General features: G+C 48.1%; 1 protein-coding gene across 3 annotated transcripts; it reads left to right on the top strand.

Moving 5' to 3' along the window:
* Positions 1–676: 676 nt before the first annotated feature.
* LOC146186498 (uncharacterized) lies at positions 677–10138 on the top strand. 3 transcript variants are annotated; one of them, XM_084607230.1, is made up of 6 exons: positions 677–894; positions 6235–6467; positions 7473–7604; positions 7655–7798; positions 7990–8131; positions 8191–10138. In XM_084607230.1, exons 3-6 carry the CDS (start codon positions 7495–7497, stop codon positions 8446–8448), a joined length of 654 nt encoding a protein of 217 aa, XP_084463356.1. In that variant the 5' UTR covers positions 677–894; positions 6235–6467; positions 7473–7494; the 3' UTR covers positions 8449–10138. The 3 variants fall into 3 exon arrangements, 2 of the variants coding, with proteins under 2 accessions (XP_084463356.1, XP_084463357.1); XR_014708125.1 differs by lacking the exon at positions 7655–7798; XM_084607231.1 differs by lacking the exons at positions 677–894; positions 6235–6467 and adding an exon at positions 7288–7405.
* The last annotated feature ends 10151 nt before the right edge of the window (positions 10139–20289 follow it).

Below are 20289 nucleotides of genomic sequence, written 5' to 3'. Positions count from 1 at the left end.
TGCAATGCGTATCTAATACGTCAAAAATTCTCTCTGCTCAAAAATAAAATAGTTGATTTTTGCAAATGTTTTAGTGAAATCAACTATTGCAATCCTCTGAGAAATTTAAGGGCTGTCGCATGTCCAGGAAATTATTTTTGTCGAAGTTAAAGGCAATTACTTTAACCGGTTCAAAAAAGAAACTTTTATCGACAAGATCGGTGAGGATCGAGCGCAAAATGTGGTGTATCTGGCATGTAATAACCCGTTTACGAGAAAGTGCGATTAAAAAGCTTTCACTCAGTTTCATTTAAGTACTGATGACGGAAGCGAAAATACGTCACCGGAGCAAATGTCCGCAAGCTGCCCAGACACGGAAAAACTTCCTCGTCTCAAAAAGCATCGTTACTTCATCGGGAGCATTTGCATCGGGCCAGACGCAGACGAACGCAAAATAAAAACGAAAAAGTCAGAGAGCGACGCCGTAGTGCTTCGTCTTCGTGCATGTTCGTGCCGCGAAGTAAAAAAAGATAAACTAAAGTGCTTCGTCATGGCTTCGGCCTATGCACGTGGTCAAAAAGTGCTCAGCCGAACGGACACATAAGCGGTAGGGGTCGCGAGAAAATTATCCAATCACCGCACATTCGACAACATTTTACCAGCGACTGGCGTGCGCTCCTGTTGAGTTTCGTGACAGACCCGCTCGCGAGCAGGCATATCGTCTTCATCGCTGGTGTTGCTCGACGCGCCAGATTCAGTTTAACGATATTGGCCTGTGTGCTTCTTGTGACTTTCTGGACGCTGCCGGCTGGTTGCCGCCATCTTCTCCGTCCGCACGGACAGTTGGAAAGGCGGTTACGCTCCTGACTATCCGAGGAGCGGGAATATCTTCGAGCCCGGCCTTCGGCTTCTACGGTGAGTGTTGGGTTAAGCCTCGTGGCGAGGACGGCTTGTTTCTGTGAATCCATACTCTTTACTTCCCACGTTAGATAACGGGCATTTTTGCCATCAATACTGTAGCATGAAATTACCTCAGCGCTTGTATAGTGACCTCGTGGACAGTCGCCATGAGTTTTTTTTTTACGTGATAGAAGCACGGCGGGACATCAGAATCAGGGCGCCTTCTGGTTAGATGCGGGCAGGGGCAGGCATTGAGTCAGTGAGGAATTGACGTGACTTGCCTATCGCTGCCTTTAGCGAAGCCAATCCGCCGCCGTTTGCGTTACGGAATAAGTACCCGTTCCGAAAGCCTTCGTGGCCAGTCATACGTTAAAAACAAAACTTTCAAGCAAGGATTTGCGTGTGTTTAACCAGACGACAGTCCTGATCGGGAAGCATTCTCGCGTTACTGCTCGATATCAACGCGTTCCGCCATTTGTCATATGCTCATGGCTCTGCGTGATGCTGCTAAGCCTCTTCTGCTGCACTCTCCAGGCCTTGCTCATAGAGGGAAAATTCCTTCTCCGGCGTAGCATTGTCGGCGCCGTAGCGTTCCAGCTCCTTGGAATGACGCTCTCATTACTCGCGTTTACCCGCTGCGTCTGTCGTGAAATGTAGATAGAAGGCGCTGAAAGAGGACGTTAGCGAGAAGAGTGGAAAAAGGGCAGTCACATAACGCAGGCGAAAACGGGAAAGCGCAAGCTTCTCCTGCGTCGCCATCTTGCTCCCCTGTCGCCCGCGCAGCCGCCCCCTGCGGGCCATTGAACTTGAGCCCTGCGTCGTCATCTTGGTGTCTTGTCGGTCTCGCAACCTTCGCCTGCGAGTAATTGAACTAGATATGACATCAAGGTCCGCGGCCAGCTCCGATTCGTTAATCCCTTCTGCGAAACTGGAAAAATAGGTTCCCGTCAGTCAGTCTGCTGGAAAAGAAAAATAATAAAACGGTTTCTGCGGGAAGCGGCGTGCGCGGAAAGCGTAACGTTGCGCGTATACCCGCTAGTGTGAGTGTGCCTTTGTTTTTACTCTGTGCACGACGTGCATGCTTTCATGTTTTGCCGAGGGCTTTTAAGGCGAAACCTTTTTGTTGTTGTTGTTCCTGAGTGCTGTAGAATGAGTGCCGGAAATGTTGGCTAAAAATGTTTGAGTGAGAGTCACGGTCACATGTGTGCTGATTAATGATCGAAAATTAATATATTTAAGCCATGAAATTGGTAAGCACAATGGAGTGTGAGAAAATACGGCGTGTTAAGTAAAGATTACAAAGTGATAGTTATGACGGAGATAGCAAAATAAAAATGGTAGTGATTATAAGGTTGTGAAGGGGGAGGGGGGGGGCTGTCTAGCTATCCTGCGAAAAAAGCACGCGCCCTTTCTTTTTTTTCCCCTATCAGTGCGCAGTGAGGTATGGGTTGTGGTTGCGCAGCGCGTTAAAGCACTGAGCGCAATCGGCTTATCTGTACGTTTTTTTAGCGATAGCTTACACAGCTCGTTCGGTTGAAAAGCAGTCTGCGTAGTAATAATATAGTCGGCACCACGTGTCGGAAATAATCGAGGCCGGCTTTACAAAAAATCATATCACGATAATTTGTGGTTCAAGTGATTGAGTTGTGTGTGATAGGCAGTGGTGAATTAATGAAATCACTACAACTGATTTCTTAATTGATGAAAAAAATGAATTAAAAAAAGCGGAGTTGAAAGATTTCAAATGATCAGAATGGAAAGCCAATGCTTGATGCTAATTAAGAAAATTTAAAGTGTAATTTATTCATTCACTCATGAACTTCCATTGCGGGCCTCTTTGCAGTTTTTAGACGTGAATTTTATATTGGGCGATAACCATGTGTGTTGCCAATATGCACCGCGGGCACAGGACTGCCTTATGCGTCGGCTCAAAGACAGTTAAACGTGCCATAGCTTACCGGTATCGCTCAAGAGGAAAATATAGAATAGTTGCATCTTACCTGTACTCGCATATGGGGCTGAGAACAAACTGGATTCCAAGGGAAGGAAAGCGTAGCAGGGGGCGGCAGAAAGTTAGGTGGGCGGATGAGGCTAAGAAATTCGTAGGGGTTAAGTGGATGCAGCTGGCACAGGACAGGGTTAATTGGAGGAATATGGGAGAGGCCTTCTTCCTGCAGTGGATTGTCGTTTTGATGATGATGACTGGAGAAAAATATGGAGAGACACAAAAGACAAGGAGAAAGGGGAATAAAGAGGCAATACAAGTCACAATGTGAAATACCCGTTGTGCGGTTTTATATATACTGTAAGACCCTTATTGTGTCTTCCACGTTCTTTTCGTGTTCAGATTTTAAGGCGAAAGGGTTTCCTTGGACAGTAGTGGGTGGCGAGGATGGAATTGTGTCCGCAAGTGTACGCTCGAACTGTGAATCATCGTGTTGTGATGTAGGCATAGCAATAAAAGGACATAAACATTGACAGCTTAGTGATAGTGACAGCAAAGTAATCACAGTGGTAGTTACAAACAGCTCTGACAGCACATGATGATACCGCATTTCGTGATTGTAGTGGTGAGGGTTGCTGTGAGTGATAGCCTTGATGAAATTACCGATAACGATAGTTGTTAGTGATAGTTACTGGTAGAGATGATGGCAGTGATTGTTTATTTAGTTATTTATTTGCAACACCTCAAGGACTTCAGGAGTACGGGGTTTTACATGGTGTGCGCTTGACAGGATTATTGCGATTAACGGAACACTTGTTCAATGGCGGTTTTGAAGTGGCTTAATTCGATTAGAATTAACGATGGTGTCAGTGGGAAGATCGTTCAAGTCGATGGCTGTCCTTACAAAAAAAAAAAATGTATTTAGGTGCGTTGCTGTTCGGGCATGTGACGGATAAACGGCCAAAGTGTGGCGGATGCGATTGAATGTCCGGTCAATCGACGTGATGGCTGCTGTGTTAGGTGATAAGGCATGATTAAATTTACGAGATAAACAGCCTAGATATTTGAAGGCGGGCTTGTAAGCTTGAGAGACCGGCATTAGCTTTTATATTAGTGGCGCTATAGTACCGTGAGGGTAGCCACAAAAGATAAATATAGCTGCATGGTTTTGGGTTGCTGCAATGGTTGATATTAGGCGCTACAGGTATGGGCCCCACGGAGCTCAGGCGTACTCTAATTTGGACCTTACAAGGCTTATATAAGCTAGATGTTTTACGGAAGAAGGTGCCTGAGATCGGCTACGTCGAAGGAAGACAAGTGTGCGGTTAGCATTGTTAGTAACGGATGTAATGTGAGAAAGCCATGTAGGAACACTGGAAATGGTAACACGCAAATATTTTAAAGAAAATACTTATAGAGATAGTAGTTCCGTTTAGTAAGCAGTTGTGCGAACAATAATGCTGGTGTTTGTGGAAAGTAATTAGGGCCGTTTTGTTAACATCAAAGGTCATGCATCAGCCAAATTCGACACAATGCGTCGACTTTTGCCAGATCGGCATGGTATCAGTAGGGTTGTGTATGGAACGGTAAATAACACAATCGTCGGCAAAAAGACAGACATTAGAGAAGATACAGCTGTATAGGTCATTAATATATGTAAGGAAAAGAAGAGGGCCAAGTCGTTACCTTGGGGTACACCGGAGAGAAAAGAAATAAAGCTGGAAGTCGTAATTGTTAGCGAAAACAAACTGGAATCCGTTACTAAGAAAATTTTTTATCCAATTAAATACAGACACATTTAAGTTTATTCGTGCTTGATTTAGTAGTAGTCGCTTGTGGGGAATATTTTTCGAAATTTAAAAAGAGTGCATCAATATGAATATTTAGGTCTAATGTCGTTGGGTGTCACATGAAAGGTATTTCTGAAAACCGTGCTAATTAGGATGGAAAAATTTGATGTATGATGATGAGGGCCTCAGCAATGTCTCAATCGGATATAGGAATGCCTGATTCGTTAGTTAAGGGCACGCGTGTATTTGACCGTTCTGGGTTAATAACCCTCTAGGACTGTTTAGGGTTGTTGCGGATTAATAATGGTAGTATTGATGAAAAGAATAACCGTTTAGATTTCACCAGGAACGAGCGGGAATGTTGTGATGTAGAATACTTTTGCCATGCACGCGAGGTGTTAGTAGATTTTGCCGCTCTGAAGTTCAGTTTTTTTTTTTTTTTTTTTTTTTTTTTATCGTTTAAGAGATGACGTAAACCATGGTGATAAAAGACGGTCGAACTTTCTTCGCAAGGATATACTTTTTGAATTGAATTGAATTTGCACCAAGTATAGTGTACAAGATACAGGTATTGCATTTTATTTTTTTAAACTGATAAGTTACAGCAATTATCGTGAAACTCTGAAACAAAAGTATTAGTGGTGTCTGGGGTGCGGTAGCAAGCATCGATGATTAAATGTGGATGCGCGGTATTACATCTGACGACAAGAAATTCTAGCGGAGAATTTATTAGGACACGAATGCTCTTCAGAGTGGGATGAGCACCAATGCAGACGCCACCGCTTCTCCGGTTGAAGCGGTCGCAGCTAAAAATGTCGAAATCAGGAAAGCAGGATTTAACGTCGGAGTCATTAATAGATGTGTTCAACCAGGTTTCTGTGAGTACAAATAAGTTTGCGTTAGATGAGCTGATAAGGAGCTTCTGGCGTTAGTGAAAAGAAATGAAATGTGGCCGTAGTTCTTAAGTTGAGCTCACATGTGTTGCTATTGGCTTATGTAAAGTGCCGATGACGATAACGACAGTAGTTAGTGATAGTGACGTGATGATGATGGTGATAGCAATGAATAAAGCGTGGCAATGACGATAGTAGTGACAGTGCCATGATCACAGTGATAATGGTGATGATGATCGTGATAGTATTAACGTTGTGGGTTTGAAAGGAAAGAAAGGAATCTAAATTTGCGCTCTTGAGCTGACTTAAGCGCAATCCTGTAATTTTTCGTTCTGTCTCCATAGCATCCGTGGATTTTGGCCCTCCCGTTTTCCGTGCTTGTTTTCAGTGACCCCATGCTTTCCTGTTGCACATCGTGCGCAATATTAATGCGAAAGCATTTGTTTTTGTATCATAGTTGTCAGGGATAATATGTGTCACAATGGGACATGTGCAGAAGAGAACGACAATCGGAACGTCAATAACGAGCTATTTCACAGCAGATAATTAGGTTGCAGAGGTTTGATGGGATAAATATTGCTCGCGTGCGTTTCTCGTGTAATTTTCCTGCCCTGCTACTACGTGTTTGTGCATTCTTTCCATGCTCGCTGCCTCTTACACAGGTCGTTGCAGCGACCGGTTTGAAGCTTTTAGAGTGCGTGCATGACGTCCCATACTTTCCCTGCAGGTTCCCCTGTTCCAAAGGGACGAATGCACATTGGCAGACCAGTACGGTCGGCAGGGATATGACCAGCAGATATACTTCAGCCATACTGGACACGGCACGTGCAACTTGTGACTTTCTCTCCGTTGTGGACTGTTTGCCGCGATCTTCGCCATCCTCACGCAACCCTGGGAGGTCAATTGCGCTCCTGGCCGGCCACGAAAGACTATCTTCGAGCCAGGCCTACGGCGTCGAAGGTGAGCGCGGGGCGAGGGCGGCTTGTGTCCGTGTAACCATTACTTTAGCTGCTCATATGGATTACTGGCATTTTAGCCATCAAAACAGTAAAATGAAATTAACGCGCACTTGTATAGTGGTCTCACGGACCGTCGCCATCGGGTCTTTTTCGTGACGGAAGCACGGCGGGAAATAGGAATCAGGGCGTCCGCTGGTTTAGATGACACTAGGCAGGGTAGCTGGTGCAGGCATTGAGTCAGCGAGGAATCGCCGTGGCTTGCCTGCTATTCCTCGCTGCCTCAATTAATTCTAGCCAAAAAGTGCTAGCCCGCTGCTGTTTGCGTCACGGAATAAGTGCCCGTTCCGAAAGCCTCAGTGGTCCGGCCATCATGGCGCGTCAAGAAACGAACGGGCACAAAGTGCCGTTGCACGACGAAATATTGGTATTGTGTTGGCAGTGCACTGGTCTTATGTTGGGCCGGTCATTTCCAGCACATTACCAATATTGGTCCAATTACTTGTGCTGCCTGGGACGAGCACGTGCCATTGCGCGACATGTGGTTTCTAGCCGCACATGGCTTTCGGAAAGATCTCGCCATCTTCGTCGAGCAACTCTGAAGAACGGACGATGCCTGCGGTCTGCGGCACATCGTGTTTCCGCTGCAGCCAAGGTAAGTGCAGCAGTCTATTTGTTTTCCGGCTGGGTCATGGGCCGCTCCTCTTCGACATCGAGAAACGGGTGCGACTTTCGCTACACGTCAGCGAGGGATATCCGATCGTTTTTGTGGTGCAAGCTGTCTTTTTTTTTTTTTTTTTTCAGAGTTACGCGTTATACCAAACGATACTGAGCAAGAAGCACTCCCGTGTCGTTCCTGGAGCTCTGCTATGGCCTATTCAGACATCTGCGCTCTTGTCTCTGCGTGGTCCTACTATCATTTGACATCACTGCCGCCGACAGGTTTACAGCCGTTGTAAGTTTTTACACCGTGTACAACTTGCATGCTTTCTTTTATATTTTGTCGCAGGCTTTCTTCCTGTCTTCAAACCATGCGTGGATTCGAGGCCCATGCATTCCAGCTGCGCGTCGTGCACAATATTTCTGCCCTGCTGCTAGATTCCTCTGGAGTGCTGCAACACGTCAGTTGGACGCTACCAGAGTAAGCCCTCAGATTATATTTGCTTGCCAACTCTGCCTTCGCTATTGCAGATGTGCGGGCTTTGGTTCTACCGTACTGCACGACACGTGGACCTGCCTTTCGTTGCCATGCTCCAGAGGCGCCTGGAAGGCATTGCGCTTTTTACCAGGCGGAATTATCTTCAAGCTAGGCATTCGGCATCAAATTTACTGCAGGTCTGTTTTTAAGTCTCGATTGCAAGCAGCCTTTATTTTTGCGCGCTTGCATGGGTTCTCCAGTCAAGCACTTTCATGAACTCCAGGAAAAGAGCTGACATGAAAGGGAGCTTTCACCAGTCGCTGCGGCAACCGGATTAGTGTCGTTGGGCGCTTCAAGACTTGTGCAATCCTCCACGCTTTCCCTGCAGGTTTCCTTTCTTCATAGTCTTCAGTGCTGTTGGCAGGGAGGGCTGTGCTGCCATACCTTGGGCCGGTCGGCACAGACACGCTTCCTGCAGCATATTCACGGTGTGCTCCTGCAGAAAGGCTGTACTGCAAGACGCTGTCATTGTAAGCACTTCGAATTTCATGCACCTCTCGCTGTTACAACTCTGTTTCTACCTTTGCAGGTGAGCGAATTGTGGCTTCTCCATACTGTCGACATCCTTGGGGCTTTCAACACGTGCGAATTCGGCATGGTGTCCATTTTCGGGACAGATTATCTACCCTGCATTCAAGGCACCTGCGGTGTCAACCTCAATGACCCCGCATATTACCGCATACATTGCGCGACTTGTATAAGTGACATGCTAGTTGGGATCGGTTGTTGCTCCCGCGTGGAAAGATGTATTGTAAAGCGCATGTGTTCATGTAGGCTGCAGAAATGAATGTTGGTGTGCTATTTCACGCATAAGAAATTGATGCAGCTGACAGGTAGACCTAGGCCCTATGCCGTGGACGAAAGAGAGCAGTGCGAGAGTGAACAGTCAACAGCGCCTACTGCCCGTCGTACCAGCCGCCGCCTGCAAGGCTTTCTATCGAAATGTGCTTCGCAAATGAGCCTTCCCTCAGACGGAATGCCACTCACAACGTCCAAGAAAATTGTGACTTATCAGACTGCAAGTTTCCTATTCGTCGTCCACTTGCCACGCACTCCAAGATGTGACCACGGCGACCCCTTTGAGTATATGCCAAAGAGTGGCTCGATCACTGTTATCGTGTGACCGTAGATGAGTGTAACGGCTACCGTAAGTTGCAGCATAAGCATCTCACTTTTGAGGACTCAATCATTAACACCTGGTTTGAGAACCATGAGTTGGCCCATGTGACCTGACCGGAATTTCTAAGTTATCTCCTGCATGACGATGATAGCCCCGAGTGGAAAGAAAAAGCTGAATAAGCTCTTCGGTGTTTGATACAGAGGTCGAACAAGAGCCTCGAGATCTTCGTGCAGGATATGACAGACTTTTTCGGCGCAGTGGCCCGGCAGTGGCCGAAGCCAAGAAGAGCGCGCTTCTTAATACACGGTCTGAAGGAACAGCTGATTGCCGATTTCTTATGCAGTCCACCCACCATAGTGGATATAAATGTCCGCGAAGCTATCGCCATGAAACGGGCACTGAGCCACCTAGTATGCCGCGTGCTGGAACCCTTAATCATCGATTACCCTGGCCTGCTACGAGAGAATAATGCTACGAATGCTGAGAGTGCCTCTAGCCCCTTCTACCACTGTTATCATAGTTATTCGTGATGAACTACGGCAAATAGGGGAGCCACTGCTGCTTCCCAATTCCAGGCCTTTCATACACTGAAGCACTGCGCTTTCCTGTGGCTACTCCGACCCACTTTTCTCTAAAGCCCGAAACACCTCAGTAGTGGTTCTGAGCCTTGGAAACCCTCGACCAGACATGTCAGACTGCACGGAAGGCGGCCATTTGGTGGGCTTCTCACAAACGCCCCCATTTTTTTTAATACCGCGAGCCGTGGCATCTATATTGTAACTGCTCTTACCGTTGGATGGCCCTGTAAAAATCATGACTGACGCTCCTCGTCCTCATTATGGAGAACGACCGCAAGAAATTGAGTATGTCACCGGTCGTTTCTCTTCCCTCGGTTCAACAAGACGGCAGTCCAGGTCGCCTTCTCTTCGATAGTTCTCACCAATTTGTCCTGTCCTCAAAACCAGCCAGGAACAGGTCTCCCAGTTCGCATCATGAAATTAAGAATAGCGACCTCCCGAGACATAGTCATTGCTGATCGCATTTTCGAACTTCAGTCAGGCTGATCATCAGAACCAAGAACGACTTCATTCCATATTCCACGCGTAAAGTCACTTCCAAGTCATTCCACCTCATAAGAACCCCTGGCGGGTAGCCTACTATTACATCTCATATCGAAACGGGCATTCGCAAAGTTCTCGTTGCAGCAAAAGAAATTGTTAACTGTTTAACTGTCTTGTCTCCCAGCACACCCACGAGCACTCAGTCTGGCATTCTGATAACTCGGCTAGACTTGGTCGTTTGTTGCTACTTGTTTCTTAGTGCATGCAGTTGAACACAGGGGCCGAGTTTCTGATGACTGTGGGTGCAACCAAGATCTCTTGAGGTTCAATCGAGTTTTTTGTGGAAGCGTGAACTTGTGCCTATTAGGGGTATTTCGCTTAAAGACCTTGCTGTGTGTCTAAACCTGATATGACGTTCATTCAGGCACAGTGGTGATGAATGTTGCGTTGGATTCGATCTCTGGATCCAGACTTGACACGACCAGTTTCTGGAGTTTCTGAACAGCATGATGGTTGTCATAGTCCTGTTTCTGCCTTTACGTGGTCTCAACACTTCATGAGTGCTATTCCTACAGTTTTAATGTTTCTGGCTCAAGCAGGTTTAGAATGCAAGGTGTACAGGACGGGAACCGTCTATCCATTAGGGTTTGTGCAGGGTTGTAACCCGTCGGCCCAGGTGTGTTTCTGTAGTTCAGAAACTTCAAGTGCGAATCTTGTGCTATGTTAAGCAGGGCCGCATAACGAGAACTGTAGAATTTGTGTCTGAACTGACAGGAAGTTGCAAAACGACACAACTCGGAGCACTGTGGACCACCGTCGCTGACCACTCTGGCTGGCACACAATGTCCAGTAATTATTCTTGCTACACTTGCACATGTGTCCAAGAGGAAGAGCTCAATATACCTCGAGAAACAGTGAATAATTAAGTATGTGTTTTTGCCATTGAAAGGTCTACTGCAAGTTTCTGCCTGGGAGTTTTGGCGTGATTGAAGATGTCATTGGTTCTGAAAACAGTGTTTGGAACATGCACAAACTGCACATCTTCACCAGCTCTACAAATGCACTGCTCACTTCTGGTCATCAAATGGATTCTGGCATGATTGGCGGAGCAGCGTTTTCTCCTACTCGGCCTGCTGGAATTTCACCCCTTTTGAAACACTTCGTGGTCAAGTTGAGAGACCGAGCTCGGAATCCAGTTCATTTCGTGATTTTTTTTCTTCCCTTCTTTCCTCTCAGCTCCCGAATTTTCGCTCTAGCAATTCCGTAGCTGGCGTCGATCTCGTCGTCTACACCGGGATGTAATCTTCGAGCCACTTGGATGCTTCCCTTTAACTGATTTTATAATCACCGGTGCCGCGTGAGAACTCTTCAGGCTCTGCTGCGCGCGGAGGTTCGTCCACGAATGATCCTTCGAACTTGAATGACGGTGTCTCCGTACTGAAGTCTTCTGTGGCAAGTCGAGCATCTTCGTATCCGTTTTTCCTCTTGAGATGGTAAACATGATTTTGTGGACTTTTACATGAACAATTCTGCACGGTCCGTCGTAGAGCGCTCATAGTCTGGCATCTCTTGCTCCTTTTTGGTACCATATCTTCAGGATCAATCTTTGGTGCAGTGGTCTCCATGTATAGAGTGCGGAGATATATCTGCCGGTAGACGTCTGCAATGTGTTGCGCTCGTGCTATTGGTCGTGTACCTTTTAGAGAAAACAATACTCTTGATAGGTGGTTGGAGTTTCGTATGGTCGAGGAATAGTTGAAAATCTCGATGGTCAATCTCCTAAACGCAGTACAGGAACTCACTGATGGTGCCGCGTCGGAAATAGCTGCGAGCCTGGGTTTTGCAGTATATCTGATCGTACTCCTTGAATGAGTCAGTCCAGCGCATCGTCGTTGGAAAGGACGTACGAGGCACGTACGTTTGATGCGTCTGAGAAGCGCGCAGATGTCGGTCATGCTTTCGCTATTTTGTTGCGCTCTGGAGTTCACTGACGCAACCCATTGGGAGAAGAGTAGCTGTTTGTCGATTTCCTCGTTCAGCGTTTTTGCCCATAAATTCAGCGTTTCTCGCCTAACGATCCTTCTGTTGTCCTTAACGTGATATCTGTGGCGTACTTGTCCTGCTCGATATTGTCGAGTTCTTTCTTCAGTTCCACTGCTGCTTTATTGAATACCAGGGGTGATACCATTGAGCCATGAGGGGTTCGATTGTTTGGTATTTTAAGGTTCTCTGATCTTGTGTTTCCAAGTCCTATTATCGCCGTTCTTGCGGTTTGGAAACCCATTATGTATTCGAAGGTCCTATTTCGGCATTCAAAATTGCTCAGACATTTCTTGATCGTGGCATGTCCCAAATTGTTCACTATAGCTGGGTGTGGCATTTGAGGACCGGACGGGCGAAGAAAGCGGATGCGTCCACGAAGCCAGACGGACTGATCAGGTGAACCCTGCCGTTGCATGATCGCTCGCGCGGCTGAGGAAGACCGACGGATAGCCTCTACAATAACTGTTAACCCTTTGGTCTTCGGGTTCGTATTGTTCACTGGGGCCACTAGTGTGGTCTGAACCAGCGGAGCGGCGCTTGGCTCTGTCGTTTTGTCTCATGGTGTTTGGTCGTTTTGGCTTTCCCGAGCGGCTGATAACAGACATGCCACGTATTTCACGTCCAAGGTGTTTCGTGATACGTGCGCGGCAATGGGCGTACGACAGCACTTGCTATCGTCCCCAGTACAACGTGAGCGAGCGCCGAGATCAGAATATAAAGCCGCTCTTGGGTGAATATGCGAAATCGCATAACTACCGGAATGTGCACTGGCACACCATTTCCTTTGCTCTACAGGGACATCCAGGTCCCTGTGGGCTGGACCGTAGTTTGCCTCCTGGCTTGCCCTGGCCTTCTCACGGCTGTGGCTCGCCTCATGATGCCACTCATGATGCCACTGGCTCATGATGCCACAGCTCATGATGCCACTGACGCGCGGTGCTGCATGATGCCGTAGGCGCGGCTACCGTCCGAAACGTAGCGCCGGGCATTCCCGGTAAACACTTCGAGCCGGAACAGTCCGAAGGCTGTGGCTACAAAACCTCCGTTCTTTTGAACATGTGCCCTGGCGCATCCGCCGATGCGGCTCGCGCTAGTATATTCGCGCTGGGAACTCCCGGCCAGCAACCGAAGCTCGTACCCAAACGCAGTGGCTTCCAGGCTCAGTCACTCCGCCATGTAACAGGTGCGACCGCCAATGCGGTTCGCCAAACGAATCGTAATACAGGCAAACCTGAATTACTCGTACAGCCATCGCCAGTCGGTGGCGGCTGCTCTTCGCTCCTTTCAACCGCTGCGCACTCAAGCTGGCTCTGTGGCTACTCTGTGTCTACACCCGCAAATGCGGCGAGCGCTCCCCGCCCTTTGATGGAGAGGCATGCAGCGCACCCAGCATCGGGAGGACCCGAGCTGCATCACAAGCTACCGCCCGTTGGCGAAGGCTTTATTCCCCGGAATTCAGTCGGGAGGGCCCATTGGCCCCGATTTGACAACGTCTGCAACAGCGGCACGCGCATCACATCAGATGGATGGTGAGCGCGCAATATGTGGGGAACAGAGCCGGTAATGTTGTATGCCTTCCCCGTTGGAACGCCAGCAGGGACCCATGTTTGTGCGCCAAAACGTGGGATTCTCTACGGGGCTGCGGCTCCGATCTCAGAGCCAAACGCCGCTCCGATAGCTCAGACCACAACTGGTGGCCCCAGTGAACACGAACGAACACCGAGGACCAAAGGGTTAACCGTTTATTGGAGAGGCTCTCCGTCGGTCTATCTCGGCCGCGCGCGCGATCGTGCAATGGCAGGGTTCACCTGATCAGTCCGCCTGGCTTCGTGGATGCGTCCGCTTTCTTCGCCCGTCCGGTCCGCATTGCTCTTCAGTTCACGCTCAAGCGCCAAGAGGGATCTTTCTTTGTCACGAGCAAGACTGGGAACCCCAAGGACTTTCAGAACGGCATATAAGACCAAAATCGAGCAACTCCAAACATCATACCTGGCTATAGTTCATTTTCTTCTACATAGTCTTGAAGTCCGGTTCCTGAGGTTCATAGATTTCTCACAGTGACTAGTTGTGGGAAATTGGTCGCAAATTTTCTGTTTGTAACCTTTCCTTTGGCTTGAGTATCATGATCACCTCCGAAAGCTCCCATTCCTCCGGGGCCGTGCCTTCTGTCCAGTAATTGATTACGAAGTTAGTAAATTCTTCTATTGCCTCGTCTCCAATATAGTGGTCCCACATGGTGGCGTTAAATTTGTCGTTCCCGGCAGATTTGTATCTGCTTCTGCTATGGCTGCTCATACTTCTCCTGTAATAGGTTCGTTTATCTCAGGGTGATCTTTTCCACTGGACGCTTGGTCGCATCTGGACGTTCGTGCGAAACCAAAGCACTTTACCTTGAGTGCTTGTACCAGTTGATTATCATTTCCCAGGGGAGTATGCACCAGCTTCTCTATTGTGTTGCTACTTCTTAGTTTAGTCTTTGTTGCGTTTATCATGGTTCTTAGGATCCTCCATGTTCACGCCGTGCTTTCCCCTGAGGGACTCGGCGAATTTGCTCCAGTTTAGCTTTGCTGTCTTGTCCGCATATTCGACCACGTTTCTTGTAACTCGGGGTATTTTTTTCTGTCCTCTGCAACTTCTTGTCAGGCTTCGCCGTGCTTCCCGCAGATGCAGTAGGTGCTTATGTACCTTCGGATGCCGAGTCGTGCAGCTAATAGTCTTAGTGCGATGCTCTTTCGCCTCCACCAGCTCTTGCCTATATTCCAAGATGTTCTCGATAGGTCCCGTTGACGTTCGCTTTCGTGCGTTTTGCTCTTTGCTTGTGTCTCTTCTGACCTTGCCCGCCGCGACTTTGTGGCGATCGCTTCCCAAGTTTTCGATGTTGTCTCCCTTTGCGCTTCCATGCAGCCTCTTACAAAGGCGAGGTCTGACGTCGTGTCCACTGCTTGCGCTATTGCCGATTCTTGTTGGGTTGGCAGGGTTGATGAAGTCCGGATCAAACATTTCAACGAGTCGTCTTTTCATTTCTTGCTTCCACTAGCTCCACCTAGGGTCCATTATCGAAGCCGTCTAGAACTATGAGCGGGTTACTCCGCCATGTTGCTAACTCGTCTGATGGTTTCTGTAATCGGTTTTTCTTTTTTGTGTCTTGGAGGGCTGTACTCATTGACTGGAATATGCGGCCTGTGCCTTTCTTTCGGTTTTTAGGTACGATTCCTACAGTTATATGTATGAAGTCCGTGTCTTTGACACTAAAATTCTTGGTCGCGGTCACTATCTTATTTACAATGGGACTGCTTTGCTTGTTTCCCATGCTTCGTAGCTCTCGTATCCCACGATGCATTTTGGCCCGTATTTCTGCAGGGCAATTACATCTGGTGGTATTGCTTGATTGTATAAGTGGTACATCAGTGGCCTTTTTTTTTTTGTTTCTAGAAAGCTTCAGCAATCCTACTGCCGTATTTACAGAGTTCTTTGTCTCTATTAGCCATTATGGTGCTACCCTTGTGTCGGTTCAGTCTGCAAATATCCTGTATGTCTGGTCAGTACCTTGACATTTCTCGCACGGTGTCAGTTTCTTTTTTTTTTTCCTGGCTGGTATAAACTTTGTCTTACGCCTTGCTTATCGTGCTTCTATCTGTTGGAACTGCATCGGCGACTGGATCTGTAGAAATTACGTTTGAAACTGTTAGAATTGTGCCTGCAAGTTTCTGGAGTTCCTTCCTGCCTTGTTCGCATTGCCTCCGCTCCTAGCGGGCATTTGCCTGCCTTCTCTTCGGCAGGCTTCCGGTCCTTCGACCTTGTCTGCATGTAATTTTTAGGGCTCCTTCTTTAAGGGTCTTGTTTTCTTTGTTTACGTCTAGTTTGCTTTTTTTTTTTTTTTTGCGCGCTCGGAGTGCTTCTTAGCTCGTGTATGATTTTCTCTAGGCTTTCAATTCATACCTCAGTGCGAGTGCGACGCAAAGTTAGCATATATCCATGGCTATGCCCGCTCACCTTGTTCTTTTCTTATTCTTGTGTTCTCTTCTTCCCGCCTTGCCTTCTCCACCTGTCTGCAAACTCGGGTGGTCGCCTGCCTTTGGATTTTTTTTTTTCGCGTCCTAACCTAATAAAACCGCTGACTGGGATCCAGTTCTCGTTCTCGATCTGTCGTCGGTTCGGCTAACGGTGCATCCTTCAGGGTCTCCTTCAGGGTTAGGCGATCTTTTCCTGGTGTTGGCTTCTTGTTTTGTTCTTGGTCATCCTCTGCATCATGTAGCCGTTGTACTGTTTGGCACTTCGCCTTTTTTATCTTCGTGTTCTTTGCCGCCGGTGAAGTGGACTCTTTCGCAGAGTGCGCAGTTCCTGCCGGCGTATTCGTGGTTTTCTTCGGGGTTCTGAATGCTGCATCCTCTGCTCACATTTGTTCCTGGGGATACATGCGTTCGAACGGTGTGGGGGAGCGCGGACGGCCCTGGCAGACCTGCCGCTTCAATCGAGGCAGGTAGCAGTCCCGCCGTGGCTGTGCAGTGTGTGTGGTGTGCCCACGAATGAGGGATCGCATTCCGGCAGCGGCGGCCGCTTTTTTATGTTGGCGAGGAGCCAGGCACCCGTGTGCTGCGCGAGAGCCCTCCCCTACGGCATAGCCCGAGTCGCTTTGGGACGCTAGTCATAAACTTATTCCCATGTGTCAAGTCGACACACAAATGTACATCGCTTGATGACTTCTGGACAGCTATTTTGGAGCGCGCCAGTTGGTTGGATTTTTTACTGTGCGAATTATTCTTTCATAGTCTGGTCTGGAAAAGTGACTGGTTGGGCAGGCCAGAAAGAAATTGATGATGCATCAACTGTTTTTCCAAGTCACCGAATTCACACCACCTTTCCAGTTCGTGCAACGCCGTAAGAAGATCGTCGACTCTTTCTCCCATCTCTTGTTTGCAGCACTTTAAACGAGCGTTTTCATATATTACGTCCCTTGTGTGCATTTGGTACTCATGAGCTTTGCTTTTAGAACTTCCAAGTTCTCAAGTTCTGCATCTGTGGCGGTCGGGACCGCGATTTCTCGTGCTTTTCGATCCATGGTGTAGAGCACTGCTCTTACTTTTCGGTCCTTCTCCCAAAGTCCTGAAGTACAGCTGGAGTCCCCGAGTTGTTCTATAACTGTCAGTCAATCACTGGATTTTTTGAAGTTGAAGCGTTGCGGAAGCTTAAGGCTTGTCATCGTGTTACGTGCGGATTCCTCTCGTTCCTCTGCTTTTCGTATTTTCTTTCTGCAGTGCCCTTCTCAGACTGCTGGGCCTCGCGTAAAGAAGCTGGTCTTTTGACAGTTAGAGCGTCAAGCCCAAGAATGGCTTTATCCATTCCACACGTACATTCATGTGACATCTGTGTCCCTCACTTCTACGAACCCCTGACTGGTAGCCGGCTATTATAGCAACTATCGCTCCCTTGAAATTTTTCACGAAGCCTACCTGTGGCCTCAGAGCCAGCCAGGCTCAGGTGTCCTAGTCCGTATCGGGAAACCAAGATCAGAGACATCCAGGGGTGCGACAGCTGTTGATCGCGAAAGTCCTTCATCAACACAAAGTACTGTAGCTTCCACTCTGCCGATATTCTTCGTTCTGATCTGCTAAGGAATATTGACGGTCATACGCGAGTGCTCTTGGAAACAATGGTGAAATTATACTCAGTTATCAGTCGCAGGCTGACCACTGAACTGAAAAAAAAAAGGGGGGGGGGGGATGACTATGTGAAATATGGGACATTCGTACGGCAGGTGGTCATTCATTTCCACTGATTGGGAGGGGCACTGCAAGAGTTGGTATTCGCAAGACTACCTTTCCGGTATGCTTAGTTGTTTTGGGTGAGTGCTCTCAGAATCCTTGTGATAGACTTCGTTTTCAAACATGGAGCGTCTACTAGGCTGCTTTTTTACTGCTGGAGCGCTCCCGGCCAACCAAATTCAAAATTCCTTATGAGTTTACTTATCTATGATGACGGTCACCTACCTCCTCGAGTTAGCAATTGTTAGAGATAATTGTTTGTGGATACAATCGTACTACTCAGTCCCCTGCTGAAGAAAGCATGTTCTTGCAAAATTTTTCTGTTGGTGGCAAAATGTCTTCAGCCTAAGGTACTTTTGACGATTATGGTGGGACCTGCCTCGACACAATGCGATTGCTTATCCTGAAGACGTTAACGATCCCATGTGCCCCGCTGTCGTGAGATTTCCGCCGACGCTCAGCATCGTGTATCTGCTCTCACTGGTCCGCTCAGCGTTAACACAAACTTGTTGACGTCAGAGAAGTCGAGTGTTCTGGCCCTCCCGCATTCTTTCGCGGACTGCTTCATTCTGTCGTCAAAACTCAGCAAGTCGATAATCAGCGAAGAGATGCAATTCGGCGTCAGGTTCAACAGATGCTTGACAACACTATCATACAGCTTTGCTCAAGTCTTCGGGCATCTCCCGTAGAGCTATTGAAAAAAAAAAATAGTTTTTCACTTGTCTGCCTCGTCTAAAAAAGACAATTTGTCAAAAATACGACAGCCTTCCCTGATTTGCATACACGATGTCGTTCATGCCTTCATTCACCGCCTTCTTCCGTCTTGAACCGCCTTCATGCCGGATTGTTCCTCAAGCCGGAGAAATGTCGCTTTGCTTTTGACGAGCCGAAATTTCTAGTCCACCTTCTCAGTTCCAATGGCATCCATTATGACCTTGAGAAAACCCCCGCAGTGGCGACATTTCCCATTTCTGGCTCCCACCGAGGAGCGCTCCCTGCGCCGATTGCGCATACTATCGGCGTTTCTAAGATCGCTGATTCCTTCACTCGTCTCACCAAGGAAGACATCTCTTTTGGCTGGGGCCTGGGACAAGATACTTTCACTGACCTCTAATTACGTCTCCAGTCGTCAGATTTTGGGAAACTGACGAGGATGCGGTCACGGAACTCCGCGCAGACGCGAGCAGCGTAGGACTTGGAATCGTCTTAGTGCAGTGGTCAGACGGCACTGAGCGTTTAATCGCCTACGCATGCCGTGCCTTTTCTTGCTTTGAAAAGAACTATTGCATCGCGAAAACGAAGTGTCTGACGGCGGTTTGGGCGCTCATCAAATTTCGACCGTACCTTTACGGAAGACCGTTAAGAATTATCAGTGACGATTACTCACTATGTTGGTTGGCGAACCTCAATGACCCTTCTGGACGCCTTGCCCAGTGGAGCTTGAAAGTTCGACGTTGCTGTCCTGAACAAGTATAAAAAAACACACCGACGCTGTCTGTCCATCGCATGCTCAACTCCCATCCGACAAGGCTGATGCTGGACTGGACGATTGCGCATTCCTTAGAGCTGTAACCTGCAACGAGAAGATCCTGCTTTGCCTGCTCATAGACAACATTGAAGACCGCACATCCTGACTACCTCTTTGTACCTCGCGTGCCCTGACCTCGTTTTTCCTGCGCAACGGTCTCCTGCGCAAACAAACCTTCGCAGACTCCGAGCCCGTTTACGTATTATTCGTACGTATCGCTCTTCGCACCGAATTGCTGAGCGCCTGTCACGACGGGCTATCGTCTGGTTACCTCAGCTTCATTCACACACTGGCCAGAATTCTCCAGAAGTCGTCATCATCATCATCATCAGCATTACTATACCCACTGCAGGGCGAAGACCTCTCTCATATTTCTCCAATTAACCCGGTTCTGTGCTAGCTGCATCCACTTGACCCCTGCGAACTTCTTAACCTCATCCTCCCACCTAACATTCTGCCGCCCCTGCTACGCTTTTCTTCCCTTGGAATCCAGTTTGTTACCCTAAGCGACCATCGGTTATCCTCTCTTCGCACTACATGTCCTGCCCATGCCCATTTCTTCTTCTTGATTTCCACTAGAATGTCAGCAACTTGAGTTATTTTTCCTGACCCCACTCTGCACGCTTTCTATCTCTTAATGTTACCCCTACCATTTCTCCAGAAGTACTACCCGTCAAGCTTGCGGCGACAGTACGGGAAGTCCTGTCGTGTCTGCCAACGCAGAAACAATGAAGCCTGCTAGTTTCCTCCAAACTGTCGATTCGCCAAAAGATACGTTTCGATGTGTCGCAATGTATATTTGGGGCCATTTCCGAAATCATCCCGAGGAGACTGTTGCCATCGATTTGTCACGTTATTACAAAACAAAAGCCCTCCAAGGAGAGTCCCAGATGGGCTGGCCCACACGATGCGCCTAGGCTGGGGTTCCACGTCGCGGACCGCATTGTAAAGCAAACGGTAAGCCAGTGTGCCCACCTCACCGCGTATTAACTTTCACAGGCAACCTTAAGTCGATGATGACAGTTCGGCATTGAGGGTCAGAAACCGCGAGATCACCTGCGATTTCCTCGGCCGGATGAGCGCTCTCGACTCGAAAGGAGAGCCCATTGACATG

This window comes from Amblyomma maculatum, chromosome 6 (assembly GCF_055883805.1).
Source record: "Amblyomma maculatum isolate TAMU_Amacu chromosome 6, ASM5588380v1, whole genome shotgun sequence".
Lineage (NCBI taxonomy): Eukaryota > Metazoa > Arthropoda > Arachnida > Ixodida > Ixodidae > Amblyomma > Amblyomma maculatum.
The sequence above is the reverse complement of the archived record's forward strand: the minus strand, read 5'-3'. Positions and strand labels throughout refer to the sequence as shown.